This window comes from Lithobates pipiens, unplaced genomic scaffold (genome assembly GCF_037356315.1).
Source record: "Lithobates pipiens isolate NorthernLeopardFrog02 unplaced genomic scaffold, aLitPip1_a1.2 Scaffold_22, whole genome shotgun sequence".
In the NCBI taxonomy this organism is placed as follows: Eukaryota; Metazoa; Chordata; class Amphibia; order Anura; family Ranidae; genus Lithobates; species Lithobates pipiens.
Genome location: NW_027507784.1, coordinates 111,480,569 through 111,496,180, shown reverse-complemented (window position 1 = coordinate 111,496,180; position 15,612 = coordinate 111,480,569). Strand labels below are relative to the sequence as shown.

Sequence of the window (15,612 nt, the reverse complement as noted above, 5' to 3'; positions counted from 1 at the left end):
CACATCAATGTGAACACACCATCCCCACCATGAAACATGGTGGTGGCAGCATCATGTTGTGGCGATGCTTTTCTTCACCAGGGACAAGAAAGCTGGTCAGAGTTGATGGGAGGATGAATGAAGCCAAATGCAGGGCAATCTTAGGCTGGATTTACACCTATGCATTTTTAGTGCCTTTTGTATTGTATTTGTTGTATTTTGTATGCAGATTTGCAATACAGAACATGTTCCATAGGAAACCATGTTAAATGGACTGTAATGCAAATCTGCCAAATACAAAAAGCACTAAAACTGCATAGGTGTGAATCCAGCCTTAGATGTGACTCAGTACAATGAGAAGTTTACTGTTCAGTAAGTTCACGTGCAGGAACAGACCAATAGGAGCAATTATTAAAGCCCACATCCATCCATATTTTTTATTTTCTAGTTTTGATTAGAGTGGGAATACGTTAAAACTTCTGTCACTCTGACATGTTTTTATTCCATCACATCTTGTTGTTTGCTACATGAACAGAAAGAGGGAATTCTCCCTTATTTCTTTTTTTTTTTTTTTTTTCATTGGAGTAAATAAATGAGGAATAGTGAAGAATTGATTTTGCAGATTTGCACTACAGTCCATTTCACATTGTTTCCTATGGAACACGTTCTGTAGTGCAAATCTGCAAATTGCAAAAAGCACTAAAACGGCATAGGTGTGAATCCAGCCTAACAGAAGATCCTTGTAAAGCAATACTTTGGTTTTCCCAGCAGATGGCACTGGAGTACACAGTAACGCTCCCATCTACAAAGTTAAACCAAGTGCTAATAATACAAACAGCAATATTTGTCACCCTTTTATGATTGCATCAATTTGCCCTATAAAGTGATAAAATGTTAAATTGGGCATGACAGTCAAATAACAATGCCTGTATAAAACATAGCATAGCACGGTGTTACAAAACATGTAACATGTATTAAATAAACAAAAAAAGCATCAGTTTTTGTACTCAGTAAAGCGTCATTGTAGGAATCATCAGAAATGAAACTACTACATAAAAGGCACAAAGGGCTCATTTGCACAAGTGGTTGGGGGACGGGAAAACCCTGAAGTTTAGCCATGCTTTTAATGCCCCCCCCCCCCAAAAAAATATGACCTCTTTTAGCTGTAGAGGCAGTGGCCGGGCAGGAATTTCACTCCTGTCACTTTCATGAGTGTAGCGTCTGCCGGAAGTGACTTGTTCAAGCAAATAGGGCTGCTGTGCAAGTGCCCCACAGGGTTTCATGGGAGTGTTCTGGAACCCATGTCAGGTAACGTACACTATATTGCCAAAAGTATTGGGACACCCGCCTTTACATGGGCATGAACTTTAATGGCATCCCAGTCTAAATACGTAGGGTTCAATATTGAGTTGGCCAACCCTTTGCAGCTATAACAGCTTCAACTCTTCCGGGAAGGCTGTCCACAAGGTTTAGGAGTGTGCCTATGGGAATGTTTGACCATTCTTCCAGAAGTGCATTTGTGAGGTCAGGCACTGATGTGGACAAGAAGGTCTGGCTCACAGTCTCCGCTCTAATTCCTCCCAAAGGTGTTCTATCAGGTTGAGGTCAGGACTCTGTGCAGGCCAGCCAAGCTCCTCCACCCCAAACTTGCTGTTTTGCACACTGGTGCACAGTCATGTTGGAACAGGAAGAGGTCATCCCCAAACTGTTCCCACAAAGTTGGGAGCATGAAATTGTCCAAAATATCTTGATATGCTGACACCTTAACTGGAACCAAGGGGACAAGCCCAACTCCTGAAAAACAACCCCACACCATAATCCCTCCTCCACCAAACATTTGGCACAATGCATTCAGGCAAGTACCGTTCTGGCAACCGCCAAACCCAGACACATCCATAGGATTGTCAGACAGAGAAGCCCGATTCATCACTCCAGAGAACACGTCTCCGCTGCTCTAGAGTCCGAAGACCATGTGCTTTACACCACTGCATTTGACGCTTTGCATTGCACTTGGTGATGTAGGTCTTGGATGCAGCTGCTCAACCACGCAAACCCATTCCACGAGGTTCTCTTTTCACTGCTGTTGTGCTAATCTGAAGGCAACACAAAGTTTGCAGGTCTGTAGCTATTAACTATGCAGACAGTTGGCGACTTCTGCGCACTGTGAGCTTCAGCATGTGCTGACCCCGCTCTGTCATTTTACGTGGCCTACCACTTTGTGAGTTGCTGTTGTTCCCAGTTGCTTCCTCTTTGTTATATTACCGCTAACAGTTGACCGTGGAATATTTAGTAGCAAGGACATTTCAGGGATGGACTTATTGCACAGGTAGCAACCTATCACGGTACCGCGTTTGCATTCACTGAGCTCCTGAGAGTGAACCATTCTTTCAAAAATGTTTGTAGAAGCAGTCTGCACGCCTAGGTGCTTGATTTTATACACCTGTGGCCATGGAGGTGATTGGAACACCTGAATCCAATGATTTGGAGGGGTGTCCTAATACTTTTGGTGATATAGTGTATAAATAGCATCCGTTTTTGTAACCGCTTGTCGACCGCCGCACACATATATATGTCAGCAGAATGGCACAAGCAGGCAAATGGGCGTGCAGGTACGTCCCTTTAAATTTGCTGCCTTTCACGCACGTGCCCGCCGCTGGAACGTGCCCATGGGCCCTGGTTCTCCGGTGGCCCACGATTGCGGTGTGGAGAGGTAGAACAGGGAAATACCTTTGTAAACAAGGCATTTCCCTGTTCTGCCTTGTGTCATGACAGAGATCTACTGCTCCCTGTCATCAGAAGCAGTGATCATTGCCCATCCCCCCACAGTTAGAATTACTCCCTAGGACACACTTAACCCCTTGATCGCCACCTAGTGGTTAACCCCTTCCCTGCCAGTGTCATTTACACAATAATCAGTGCATATTATTATAGCACTGTTTGAATGTATAAATGACAATGGTCCCAAAATAGTGTCAAAAGTGTCCGATGTGTCGGCCATAATGTCGCAGTTATGATAAAAATCGCAGATCGCCGCCAATACTAATAAAAAAAATTATAATAAAAATGCCATAAAACTTTCCCCTATTTTGTAAACGCTATAACCTTTGGGCAAACCAATTAATATACGCTTATTGCAATTTTTTTTTTACCAAAAATATGTAGAAGAATACATATCGGCCTAAACTGAGGAAAGAAAATGTTTTTTATATATTGTTGAGGGAATACAGCAAAAAGTAAACAATATTGCTTTTTTTCAAAATTGGCACTCTGTTTTTGTTTATAAAAACCGCAGAGGTGATCAAATATCACCAAAAGAAAGCTCTATTTGTGGGAAAAAAAGGACGTCAATTTTGTTTGGGCACAATGTCGCACGACCTCGCAATTGTCAGTTAAAGCAACGCAGTGCCGAATCGCAAAAAGTGCTCTACTCAGGAAGGGTGTAAAATCTTCCGGGGCTGAAGTGGTTAAACTCTATTAAATATACTGGTGGAAAAATAGACCTTTTTCATATAGGTACCAGTCCAATTTCAGCCTACAGCAGTAAGGCCTTGCTTAGTCCTGTACATGTGCTCTAGGTGCGGGGCTTAAAAAAACGCTAGCTGCATTTTGATGTACTTTCTGAAAAAAAATGCAGGTTATATAGAGTTCAATGGTAACACAACTAAAACGCATATAAAAATCATTGCATCTAAAACTCATGGCACAGATGTGAACCGGTGTCCTATCAGATACTGTCCCCCATCGCATAGTGTCCGCCGAGAAGCCAAACATCTCTGTAGAAGAACAGCGCCTGTGCACTGTGTCCAGTTTCAAGCCCCACCATCCAAGCGGACATAGAGTTAGAATATAAAAGAGCAGAGTGAAGCGAGGCTGTGCCCAAAGCGTAGCGAGCCCGCGAGGGGCCCTCTTACTATCTGCAACCCTATGTCCACTTGGATGGTGGAGCTTCAACCTGAAATCTTCTTCTTCTTCAGAGATGTTCATCTTCTCCTTGTCCCCCGTACTGCGCAAGCGATGCGCCTGCCCGGTACGGCCCGGACACTACGATAGGCGGATACTTTGTGTCAGAACACCGGCCCTAACTCAAGCATTATCTATGGGGAACAGTTCCATTTTAATTTGCTCCAATATATACAGTACTTTCCCAGCTGTAGACTGTGCTGTGTATGAGATGCTTGGTATATATTTCCGGGAGGTCACATAATACAATACCTGGATATAAGTTCTTTAAGTAATGTTGGGACTTCAACTTCATGCTTGGTTACAACACCAAAAGAGGCTTTAACAGCAAGAGAATCCGATCCATAGATATTTATTCCGACATCATTCATGATCTGGTTTCCATGTCTTCTGTCCAAAGATACATCTGATTTATCTTCATAGTTCAGCAGCTGGTAAGAACTTACACCTGTGAAGTACAGAATATACAGTCATTGTTTACCTGTGTTTATTCCCACACACCCAGTCAGGTTTAATTGGACTAAATTGGAAACTATCAACTAAATGCAAGGAAACAAACAATTATGGAAGCCTACCTTTGCTCTGAAGCATGATCTGTGTTTGGATCGCACTTCCGAGACAATTGTCAGGCAGTGAGGAACCACCACATTGCCTGTTTTGAACCCATTTTTGCATACACGTGCATTGCACGTAGTTGTGGGACATTTCTGGAGGTTGTCTGTTTGCCTGACTGTGTCGCATTCGGCGGGCTTGCTACCTGCCGATCACTACATGTTGGGTAGATATTGTCAATGGTTCAAATGCGACTGCAGCATGTGAACATCCCTGTTCGCTCCCTCTTGCAGCTAAAGGAGAAGTGAGGTTGGGGGACGGCAAAAGCACATCTCATCCACTCTTTTTTACTGCCCCTCAATCACACATCTAAATGAGGCCTTACACACTAACATACTAATATTTTTAGTACACTGGAATTTAAGGTAGAAAGGTAAGGCTATAAAACAGAGGTATTGAATTAAAATTCACGGAGGTCTTGTCAGAAGACTTTTCTTACAGCAAAGGTCCAAGTTGCAATTTTGTGCAATGACTCAGATCCTTCACATCACAGTTCCCCCCCTCTTCTATCATAACCCCATTCTTACATCAGTGTCTCCCCTTTAGGATCTATTCACACTTGTACAACTCCAAAGTCTTGCAACTTTGGAGTTCAACTTTGATGCAATTTTGACGCAACTTTGGATGGTTACGACTTTGATGCTTCTTTGGCTTTGACTACTGATAATGGACAACTGTTGCACAACTGTCGCATGTAAAACATTCAGGTGCGACTTTCATGTGACTTTTGAGGATTCACATTGAAGTCTATGGCTCTCAAGTCGCATGAAAGTCGGACAGGGGAGGGCTGGCAGCCTTAGGCCTGGGGGGCAAGTCCAGTCAAGTGGCCCATTGAACCACTGAATCAGCTCCCCACCCATCTACACCACATTCCCCGTACAGAGAGAGAGGGAGACTGCTCCACATTGCCCCAAAGAGAGAGAGACTGCTTGACACTGCCTGCACAGAGAGAGAGACTGCTTCACACTGCCCTTCACAGAGAGAGACCGCTTCACACTGCCTGCACAGAGAGAGACCCCGCTTCACACTGCCTCCACAGAGAGAGACCCCGCTTCACACTGCCTGCACAGACCCCGCTTCACACTGCCTCCACAGAGAGAGACCTCGCTTCACACTGCCTGCACAGACCCCGCTTCACACTGCCTCCACAGAGAGAGACCCCGCTTCACACTGCCTGCACAGACCCCGCTTCACACTGCCTCCACAGAGAGAGACCTCGCTACACACTGCCTGCACAGACCCCGCTTCACACTGCCTCCACAGAGAGAGACCCCGCTTCACACTGCCTGCACAGACCCCGCTTCACACTGCCTCCACAGAGAGAGACCCCGCTTCACACTGTCTGCACAGACCACGCTTCACACTGCCTGCACAGAGAGAGCAGTCACTTTCTGTGCAGGCACTATGAAGCAGTCAGTCTCTGTACAGGCAGTGTGAAGTGGAGCAGTCTCTCAGAGAATGGAGCAGTCTCTCAGAGAGAGACTGCATGATTGCCCCCAGAGAGACTGAGAAAAAGAGCTTGCCCCTTCCCCACACCCAGTACACAGACCAATGAGACTGCAGGAAGATGAAGACTAAAGACTGTGCTGCCACTGCCACCACACTAAGCACTACCTGTGGAGTCCGGAGCTTCTCTGGTGAGTGAGCACCACACCACTGGGCAAGCCAAGCAAGCAGAGTAGCTGAGAGTCACAGCAGTGAGCGCAGCAAGCTAAACACGCAAGCCCTGCTGTCTCCCCGGCATGAACACCAGATTCACCAGGGTGCAGGTTCCTCCTGTCTCAATTGCAGATAGTAAGAAATGCACATGCAGGCGCATGCCGGAGCACAGGCCAGATTAAGGGCATTGTGGGCCTGGTGCTGCAGTGGAGCAGGTTTAGGAGTGGCAGGGATATGAGGTAAGTAATGTCATAACCCAGCTCTTGCCCAGACTTGGTCACAGCCCCACAGGGCTATAATGTTAGGGAAGCCCAGAACTTGAATTACCAAGCTTCCGTAAGAGCCGTGTGTCGGTGTGTGCTCTGAGGTGAAAGTTTCCAAGCCATCAGAATACAGTGATCACTGCTGGCAGCTATAGCAGCCAGCACTGATCGCTAAAAAACATAAAGACACGCTGGTTGTACTGTCAGTTGATGGAGTCAAATTCTGTACAACGAGTCTGCACAGAGATAGATTGAAATGTCTGCTGAACTGGCAGAATTTCAATCTGTCTATTGTGGCCTAAGTCCACCAGTCTCTGGGTTTAATAATATCCTCTAATCTTCTGAAAGGGGGGCTCCACTTAGGTGTAGAAATTCACTTTGAACTCCACCTTATTTCCAGAACTCTCTTTAGGGTACTTTAACACTGAAGGCGCTGTACAGGCACCTGTAAAGCACTTCTTATGCCACCCCAGGTTTCCCACTGGGGCGGTGCGCTTGAAGGACATTCTGAAAAGTCCAGCAAGCAGCATTATTGGGGCGGTTTGGGAGAGGTGCCCAGCCCATTGAAATGAATGCAACACGGCCGTTTTTAACACTTTCTTTGGCCACTAGTGGGGGTTAAAAGTGCCCCGCTAGCGCCACTAAAACAATGATAAAGCGCCACTAAAACGAGCAGCGCTGTACCACTACCGCCCACATCGCCCCAGTGTGAAAGTACCCTTTGGTATTAGATGTGCAAACAAAAAGGTGAGACCACATCTAATACCTACAGAGAGTAATGGAAATAAGGTGGAGTTCAAAGAACTGTGTCATTACCTGCAGGGATTGGCATTTAGGGGGGTTAAAGCAGGCAGGGATGAAATGTGATATCAACTATTCACTGCCTGTCAAATGCCTCTGAAAAGTGACCTGAGCATGGATTACTTTTCAGAGGAGTGGCTGCTGCAAGTGAAAACAAGCATTTAGGCTCACACTGGTGTTCTGCGGTTTGGCTGCAGTGCGGGTGTACTGGCGGGTGTCACACCCCCTCAGACTTCTTTTAGGTTACTCATTGTTGCTGCATGTTCTGAAAGTGCACCAAACATGCAGCATGCAGGACTGTGCACTTTCAGAACATGCAGTAAAAATGTGCATCCTCTATGTCCCAGGGGCAACATGCAGGATGACTGCCAGTACACCAGCACTGCAGCCAAACTGCAGCATGTCAGTGAGAGCCCACATCATACCATCTAGCCCTAGGAGGGCAAGGTAGGTACTGGCACAGGCTGATAGAAAAAAACTTTTTGGCTGCAGAGAGGAGGAGAGAGGAGGAGCTCACTTACTTGGATGGTCCCAGCCTCCCAAGAGCCTTACTGGATTCCAGCCAACTGCTCAGATTGAGCAGAGAGCAGGTCCAGCCTCTGCCAGCCAATGGTGTGGAGTAGGGAGGGGCTGGGCGGGGCTGTGCTGTGTAACACAGACTGTCAGCCCTGACATTAAGACATCGCTGGCTCACAGTACTGGACTCTGCCAGCTCAAGAACTGTGCATGTTGCGGTTTTGAGCTGACGACACAGCAGCCTTTGCCACCGCATATCAGAGCAGCCCAGGGGGCAATTGCATCCCTGCCCCCTGGCCCAGCCCTCCCCTGAAGTCGGACCAAAGTAGTGCATGAACTACTTTAAGGGTGCTGCAACTTTAAGTCGCATAGATATGAACGGTACTCATTGGAAAACATGGGGTGCAACTTGCCAATGTGACTTTGGTGTTCAAAGTCACATGACAAGTCGTAAAGTGTGAATGGAGCCCTCCACTTCACATCACAGTTTCCCTTCACAGCAGTGTTCTCAGCCCCCCGTTACATCACCCCCCCCCATCCTGTTTACAGTAGTGTTCTGAACCTCCCTTCACATCAACAACCCCCCTACCCCCTTCCCAGTAGTGTCCTCTGCATCACACCCCGAAGCAGTATCCTTATCTGTCCCCCTTTACATCTCCCCCTCAGCCTCCCCCACCTGGACCATGGTTTGCCTTTTAGTAATGCCTGATATAAACATCGTTTTTGAATGCAAGCTAGGACAACTTCACAATTAGTCTTGTTATGTTATTATTATTATTATTCAGGATCCCACCCCCAGACTGCCCCTCACATACACAATTATTGCAGTGCAAGGTGCTCTGTGTCTCATGATGTACTCCAAGAACAAGATTTTACAGGAAAACCAACAAGCTGATGATATTGCAGCTTATCAATTCTTGGTGGCTGTATTGGTTTTTCTTCTTAGGCCAGCCTTCCTGCTATTCATAAACATATATGTAGCAGCACAGCTTGCAACAATGGGAGAGAGGCTGGATCTATGTAAGTCAGCTAAAACATTGTTTTATTATTGCAGGTGAACATTTAAAAAGCCAACAAGTTTCGACCATCAGGCCTTAATCATGGCTTATTCATGATTAAGGCCTGATGGCCGAAACACGTTGGATATTTTGACTTCCATGGCACCAGCCTTTCTCCTTTTTTTGCATGGATTGCACATGGAGGTTTGCATAGACTTTCCAGGCTGAGTGCTGTGTTCTTGAGGCTCATCAGGCATTACACAGGAGGTAGTAGCTCAGATGCTCCTGTTTCAGACGTTATTCCTCCTGGCCTAAAATATACATTACTGTTGCTGCAGTGTCATCGCTCTAAATCAGAGGGAGTGGCTGGCTCAGACTTTCAGTGGCACGCTGAGCCAGCTGCCAGTCAACAATCTGGGGGGATCCTGAAACTATTGTCGAGATGCATCCAGAGACTGGAGTGGCTCTGTGATGTCAGCTGACAGCGGGCTTTATCCCTCTATTGATTCTGGGTCACAAGAGTGCAAAAGTAAGTGCCCCCTGTGACCCACATATGAAGTATGGCCAAACAAGCGATACTTTCTTTTAAAGCATTTTGACTGACCAAAGCTATACGTATAATTTCTGAACCTATGGTAATTGTACTGCTTCCTATTAAAAGTCATCAGAAGTATCATTAGAGAAAGGCAGGAGCACCGGTCACCAACCCAGTGCCTGAATATGTGAATGAGTGTGGCTTCAGCCAGTGCTGCTCCAGCCATAGTGACTTAGTCATTAGCTCTTCTGTCTTGCAGTATATTGGTTCTTGTTTAGAATTTTGGCCAGGACACTATCTGCATGGAGTTTGGATGTTCTCCTCGTGCTTGTGAAACACTTCAAAGACATGTTGGCAGGTTAATTGGCCCTAGTGTGTGTATGCATGTAAGATAAGGGACCTTAGGTGGTAAGCTCCTTGTGGGCAGGGACTGATGTGAATCTACAGTGTGCAAATCATCACTGCTATATAAATGCATGTAATAATTTGGGAATTGGGGGGCAGACTGGGCCATAGGGCAGGGGTAAAATTGTCACCCGTGCCCCTCTGATGACCTGTAAAAAGGCCCCACTAGCGCAAATCAAGGCTGAGTCCCAGAGAGTCCAAACAAGTTCCGGTACTTGGCTCCAATGACTTCCCCAGTAGGGGTGTACTAGCGCAGGCACCAGTAAAACCTGCCCTTGGCTTTTGCGAGGTGTCAGGGGTCCTGCACACTGCAAGCACATCCTGCCAAGCCAGCATCTCTCCCACCCACTGCCTCTGATACATTTACAGTGCAGAGTGGAGAGCACTGAACCCACCCCTTCCTCCTCCTCCTTGTCTGTAATGTTTTCATGTACATAAACAGGAGGAGGAAGCGGGGAGGAGGCACACCACTCTGCCTGAGCCATACTGATCTGAGGTCTGTAGTAAATACATTATACCTTAGACTTGCACTGTGCGTTCCTGTGCGATTCACATGTGACTTGGGTGCAGTGTGATTTCAGCCCATTCGTTGGAATGGGCTAAAATCATGCCAGACCGCACCAAAAGTAGTGCATACACTACTTTAAAAAATGCCCAGCAACCAGATTTCATGGTATTACTGTCCAATGTGACCTGGTGCAGGCGAACAAACTGCGTTTGCGCCGGCGTTTGGGGTGTCAATAAGTTAACATTGACACCCACTGCAGTGCGTTTTGAAAGTGGTGTGGGAAATGAACATGGTATGCAGGTTTCCCACACCTGTTCCAGTGTAAACTGTTCCTTAGTCCAAATTTTCTGGATTTTGTTTACATCCACTTTAAGGTTCTCACAGCTGATTTAACAAAGGGGTGGATGATACTTGATTTTTTGTGTTTTTTTAAGGGTTTGTACTGGGAGGAGGGATTTGTGATAGAACTGAGGAGAAGACTTGACCCTGGATGGGGGGTGGTTGTACTGGAGGGGAGGAGTTGGAGGAGAGGATCTATGCTAGATGCGGGGAGAGAAATTTTGCTGGAAGGGGGGTTTGGGGATGGGGGAATTTGTCTTGGAGGGTTTTGAAAAAGGGGAAGAAGGGTTTATGTTGGGATGGAGGTATAGGGTTGCTTTGTGCTGGAAGTGAGGAGCGGATTTGTGCCAGGATGAGGAGTTGTGCTGGGAGGGGAATTTGAGAGGGTGGAAGATTTGTGCTGGGAAGAGAGAAAAGGATTTACGCTCCAAGGAGAAGGATCTGTGCTAGAAGAGGGATTGGGGGGGGGGGGTGTTGTTGCACAGGTTTTGGGTTTTGCTTAACCTCATCCCTTAGGCCTCATCTTCTGTTAAGAGTTTGGCCCCGCATGCGTCTTGGCACACCATAGATCATTTTCTCTCTCCAGTCTCATTCTGAAGTTTAAAAGTTGGGAGGTATGTGCACCGCTTCTGCCGCAGACATGCCTATAGGCTTCCTGGTGAGGAGGAGTAAAAAGTCCCCACCAGTGTCCTACAGATTGAGGGATGAGGACGAGGACAGAGCATAGGCCGCTCCCCCAACATGGATGGTGTACGCTGTGTACGAGCAGAGGCCAGCTACGTTCCCCACCGAAGGCTCTCCTTCCCAGCCAGCCCAGACCAAGCCACCCTGGCTCCTCCCTGCAGCCACCCCCTGCCAGTCAGTTTGGGAACATGAAGTCAGTGCAGCAAGCGCTGTTCAGCCCAACCCACCCAGTGAGCAGAGAGTACCCGGAGCGGAGCTTCAGCCTGAGATGGGGGTCAGGAGGAAGCAGGGAAGAGAGAGCAGAAGGGGGGCTAAGTCACAGCACAATGGGCTTCTGGGTTGTAATTGCCTACTGGGTAGGGTTGCCACCTTTTCTTCAAGTCAAACCCGAACACTTCCCTTACACTGTAAGGTGGGACTCTGCAGACTCTGATGTAAGGGAGAACTCTGGGGACTCTAACACAAGGGATGCTCTGGGAACCATGATGTAAGGGGGAACACTGAGTACTCTGATTTACAGAAAGGACTCTGATGTAAGGGGGGAACACCGTGGCCTCTGGTGTAAAGGGGAACTGTGATATAAGGGGTGCTCTGAGAACCCTGATTTACCTTAGTGTACTCACTCAGAGGCCGGAGACATAACGTGGGACTTCAGCCACAGACAGGGATGGATGGGGAGATCACTCACCCCTTGACAGTCAGCACCTCTCATCCTGATGTATCTGAGGCTGCTAGACTTCAAATTTACAGGCACCACTTTCCTTTTCTGAGGCACAGTGCCAGGGATTGGAGTGTGGGCAGGCACAGAGGGGTAAGTGTGGGGGAAAGAGGAGCAGATCGAGCCCTCTCTCCTCTCCCATCTGTATGTTGGGGGATCTGTTAGTGCTGGTTTTGGGCAGTGTGAAAGAGTGTAACAGACACTCTCAGCTTAGACAACTGGAGTCAGCAACCCTGCTGGGAGGCCATAGTCAAGTCTGAATAATGTGTCCGGGTTTCAGGCAGTTTGAAACCTGGACACATGATTCCAAACCCGAACTGTCCGGGTGAATCCCGGACAGGTGGCAACCCTACCCCTTGGCCAAAGGTTGCCAGTCAACCCCTGTTGGGGATGATTTACTAAAGGCAAACAGGCTGCTCACTTTTCAAGGGAATTTGCTCCAGAGCCTGGTGAAATGTCACTTTGCAAAAAATACCCAATCATATGCAAAGAAAAAAAAAATCATTGCCCTTGAATTCATGGTACAAGTCAAAAGAGCTTCACCTCCTTCACTAAGCTCTGGGGAAAATTCTCTGGAAAAGTGAACCACCTTTAGTAAATCAACCCCTGTATGTGCATACCCAAGAAGAGCAACTGGAATCTGTAGAAGGCTAAGAAACACAGAACTGTACATTATTACAGTATACAAGATCATGTTACATTTTCAGTACTTTGACCCTAAAACATAGAGATTTACCTGCTGAAATTTCCTTGTCTCCATCAAGAATATCCTTCAACGAAAATGGGGTTGAGATGTACTTGCTCTTTCTGGATAGGAAACAGCGTTTCTTCTTGATGACTAGGCTCAGTGGTTGGTATTTGTCTGCTTCACTGAGGCTGGGGACAGGGATCAGCCTCCCTCCATCTCCCACTTGTTTAACAAAGTTCTTGGTGGCAGCTGCAAACATAGCAAAGTATTCTCTCTCTGCAGTTACACGTTCTGTCTTTCTATGAGCTTCAGATCCCCACACATTGTATTAGTCATAGTGCGCCAGTGCATCCTCAGTCTTGCGTGGCATATGCACAGCGGATTGCAGTGTTCTGTGCACCTTCATTGACTCCTATTACCGGTCAATGAATAATTGAATATGTAAAGTAATACGTGCCTTTGTTATAGTCCCTTGTAACATACTGTACATGTTCCATGCTGTGAAGGTTCTCAACTTAATAAAAAAAAAAAAAAAATAGTAAGGTTTGCAATCCACCAGTTAGGTTATTCTTAGATTTGATCTAACGTTAATTTGTAAAGCTGGCCATACATTAGAATCTGTTTGCAAAATGTATTTTACAGAGAAATCTCCAATTTACCAAGGATGTAATGTGAGCAGCTACTTGATTGTATAAAAAAAATGTATGGATTGTACAGGTAGGGCCACACACCACACAAGTGATGGTAAATCCAAAGATGGCAACACACATTACAATCTGATTCACATTAGATTTATGAACTGCTATGTAGTATCAGCTCCTACCTCCTCTTAGAATATATGTTGAAATAACTACTGTGTATTGTGACCTTCTACTTCCTACGGGATATAAATTTAATTTAAATTAGTTAGGTTGTTTGTACATCTACAGGATTGAACAGGAATTGTATAATCAGTTTGTAACATGTGTAGCTAGTTGAACTATATCTGCATAGAGAGGGCAAACTGGGCGAGTTGTCATCAACGCATCCTGGTCTCTGATTAGAATCGGGAGGAAACAGGATGATCTACTGATCATGTAATGGCTGTCACAGACAATCACAGCCATCACATCAGCGGGAAGGTGCTTCAGCCTCCAGGTGTTAACACCCACCTAAAGCAGAACCTGTTGGCAGGTTGCCTACAGAAATAATAGTGTAGTTAGTGGCTGGCCCAGACTGGGGGGGAAGAGTTAATATGTGGGCTACCATCCCCAGGCTTTTTGGATCCAGCCTACCCACCAGTGATATGGGGGAAGGCTGGGTTTGGCGCTTTTACGGGCCGTGTTGAGTAGGAAATGTGATTGCTGTGGAGGACGACTGCTGTGACTTGCAGTCCAGTTGGAGGCCCCGGGGATCAGGAGATCAGCCAAGACTGGCAGAACACCAACAATGATCTAATACTTTTGGAGGTATGTCTGGGCAACCAACTAGGCATAGAACTGTTATGCTAAAAAACCTTTAAGTAAAATTGCATCATCTGTTATGAGCCTGGACTGAGTTACTTAAAGGGGGGCATGGTGGTTACCCTAGTTACTATAATATTCTAGTGCAGTGGGGGTTAGTGGGACCAGCAGAGTTGTAGCAGTCATAAGAGTAGCAACCATACCCACCCTTTCTGCCCCCTTCATTCATAGAAGCTGTACTATACCCTCTATGATTGAAGCGTGATCTATGAACGATGGAGGAAGACCTTTCATTCACCCTCCAATCATAGTTTGTGTTTCTTTCCTAGAAGATACAGTATGGCTTCTATAAATGGAGGAGCTAGGTGGAAAGGGTGTGTATATTTGATCTTGAGGAGTGTCTTTCACACTCCCTCGGCCCCTGCTGTCACCAGGAGGTTTTGGCTGGGGGGAGTGTCAGAAACCATGAAACAGACTGAGACAGAAGTACAATCAAATCACACTTGTTTATTAATAAAAATAAAAATAGAAAAAAGCGTAGTCAAGCATAGCCAGATTGGGTAGTCAGCCAGGCCAATAGTCAGGGATCTAAGGAGAGCAACTGCAAGCAGGATAAGAAGCCAGGAGGGATGTCAGCAAGCCAGTCTTGAAACAAACAGCAGGAGATGGTTCCTTGTGATGTGACCAACGCAAAGGCAAAGGAAAGAGTGAGCTGGAAGCCTTTAAATAGGCAGGTCAGGCGAGCATCATCGGGAACAGCTGGTAACTGTGGAAAGAGAAGAGAGCTGGCAATTAGCCAACAGCTGAGCGGCCAGCCCAGAGGAGGAAGGGCTAAGCCATCTAGGCTTTAAATAAGACCCATGCTACAGAGTGCTAACTTACCTACTTCACAGTCCGATGATGACGGCTTGTCATTTTTTTTGTAATTACATTTCTCCTGCCCCCACATATGATAAAATTAGGATCTGATGCTACTGCTAGAATCTGTTTCTATGGGAAGTGTCTTGACTTTTTTTTTGCAGTAATTTTCATAAAATTTCCTGAAATCTTAACTGTTTGAACTACTAGATCTATTCATCAGGGAAACGGTTTGAAATATGCCAAAATCTGCAACCCATAGCAACTAATCTATGTATTTTTCAATGAACTGACACCTGGTTCCTATAGGTTACTTACTGCACTCTGCACAGAATTTAACCCCTGCCTGACCAGGCCATTTTTTGTGATACGGCACTGCGTTGGTTTAACTGACAATTGCCCAGTCGTGTGACGTTGTACCCAAACTAAACACGTACTTTTTTTTCCCCTACAAATAAAACTTTCTTTTGGTGGTATTTGATCACCTATGCAGTTTTTATTTTTGGTGCTATAAACAAAAAAAAAAAAAAAAAGACAGGCAATTTAAAAAAACAAAAAAAAACATGATTTTTTACTTTCTGCTATAAAACATATCTAATAAAAACATTAAAAATCCCAGTAAGCAATGTTGATTGGTTTGGGCAAAA

The 15,612-nt window shown here is 46.0% G+C and overlaps 1 protein-coding gene across 2 annotated transcripts in view; it reads right to left on the bottom strand.

Moving 5' to 3' along the window:
• Window positions 1-13,001, bottom strand: part of PJVK (pejvakin) — a 56,071-nt gene extending 43,070 nt beyond the window's left edge. For both annotated transcript variants that reach the window (XM_077449980.1, XM_077449981.1), the window contains exons 1-2: window positions 12,714-13,001; window positions 4,192-4,387 (exon numbers count right to left, since the gene is read on the bottom strand). In XM_077449980.1, coding sequence (XP_077306106.1) covers window positions 4,192-4,387; window positions 12,714-12,924 — 407 coding nt within the window. In that variant the 5' untranslated portion in view covers window positions 12,925-13,001. The remainder of the gene's footprint in view (window positions 1-4,191; window positions 4,388-12,713) is intronic.
• Window positions 13,002-15,612: the final 2,611 nt, after the last annotated feature.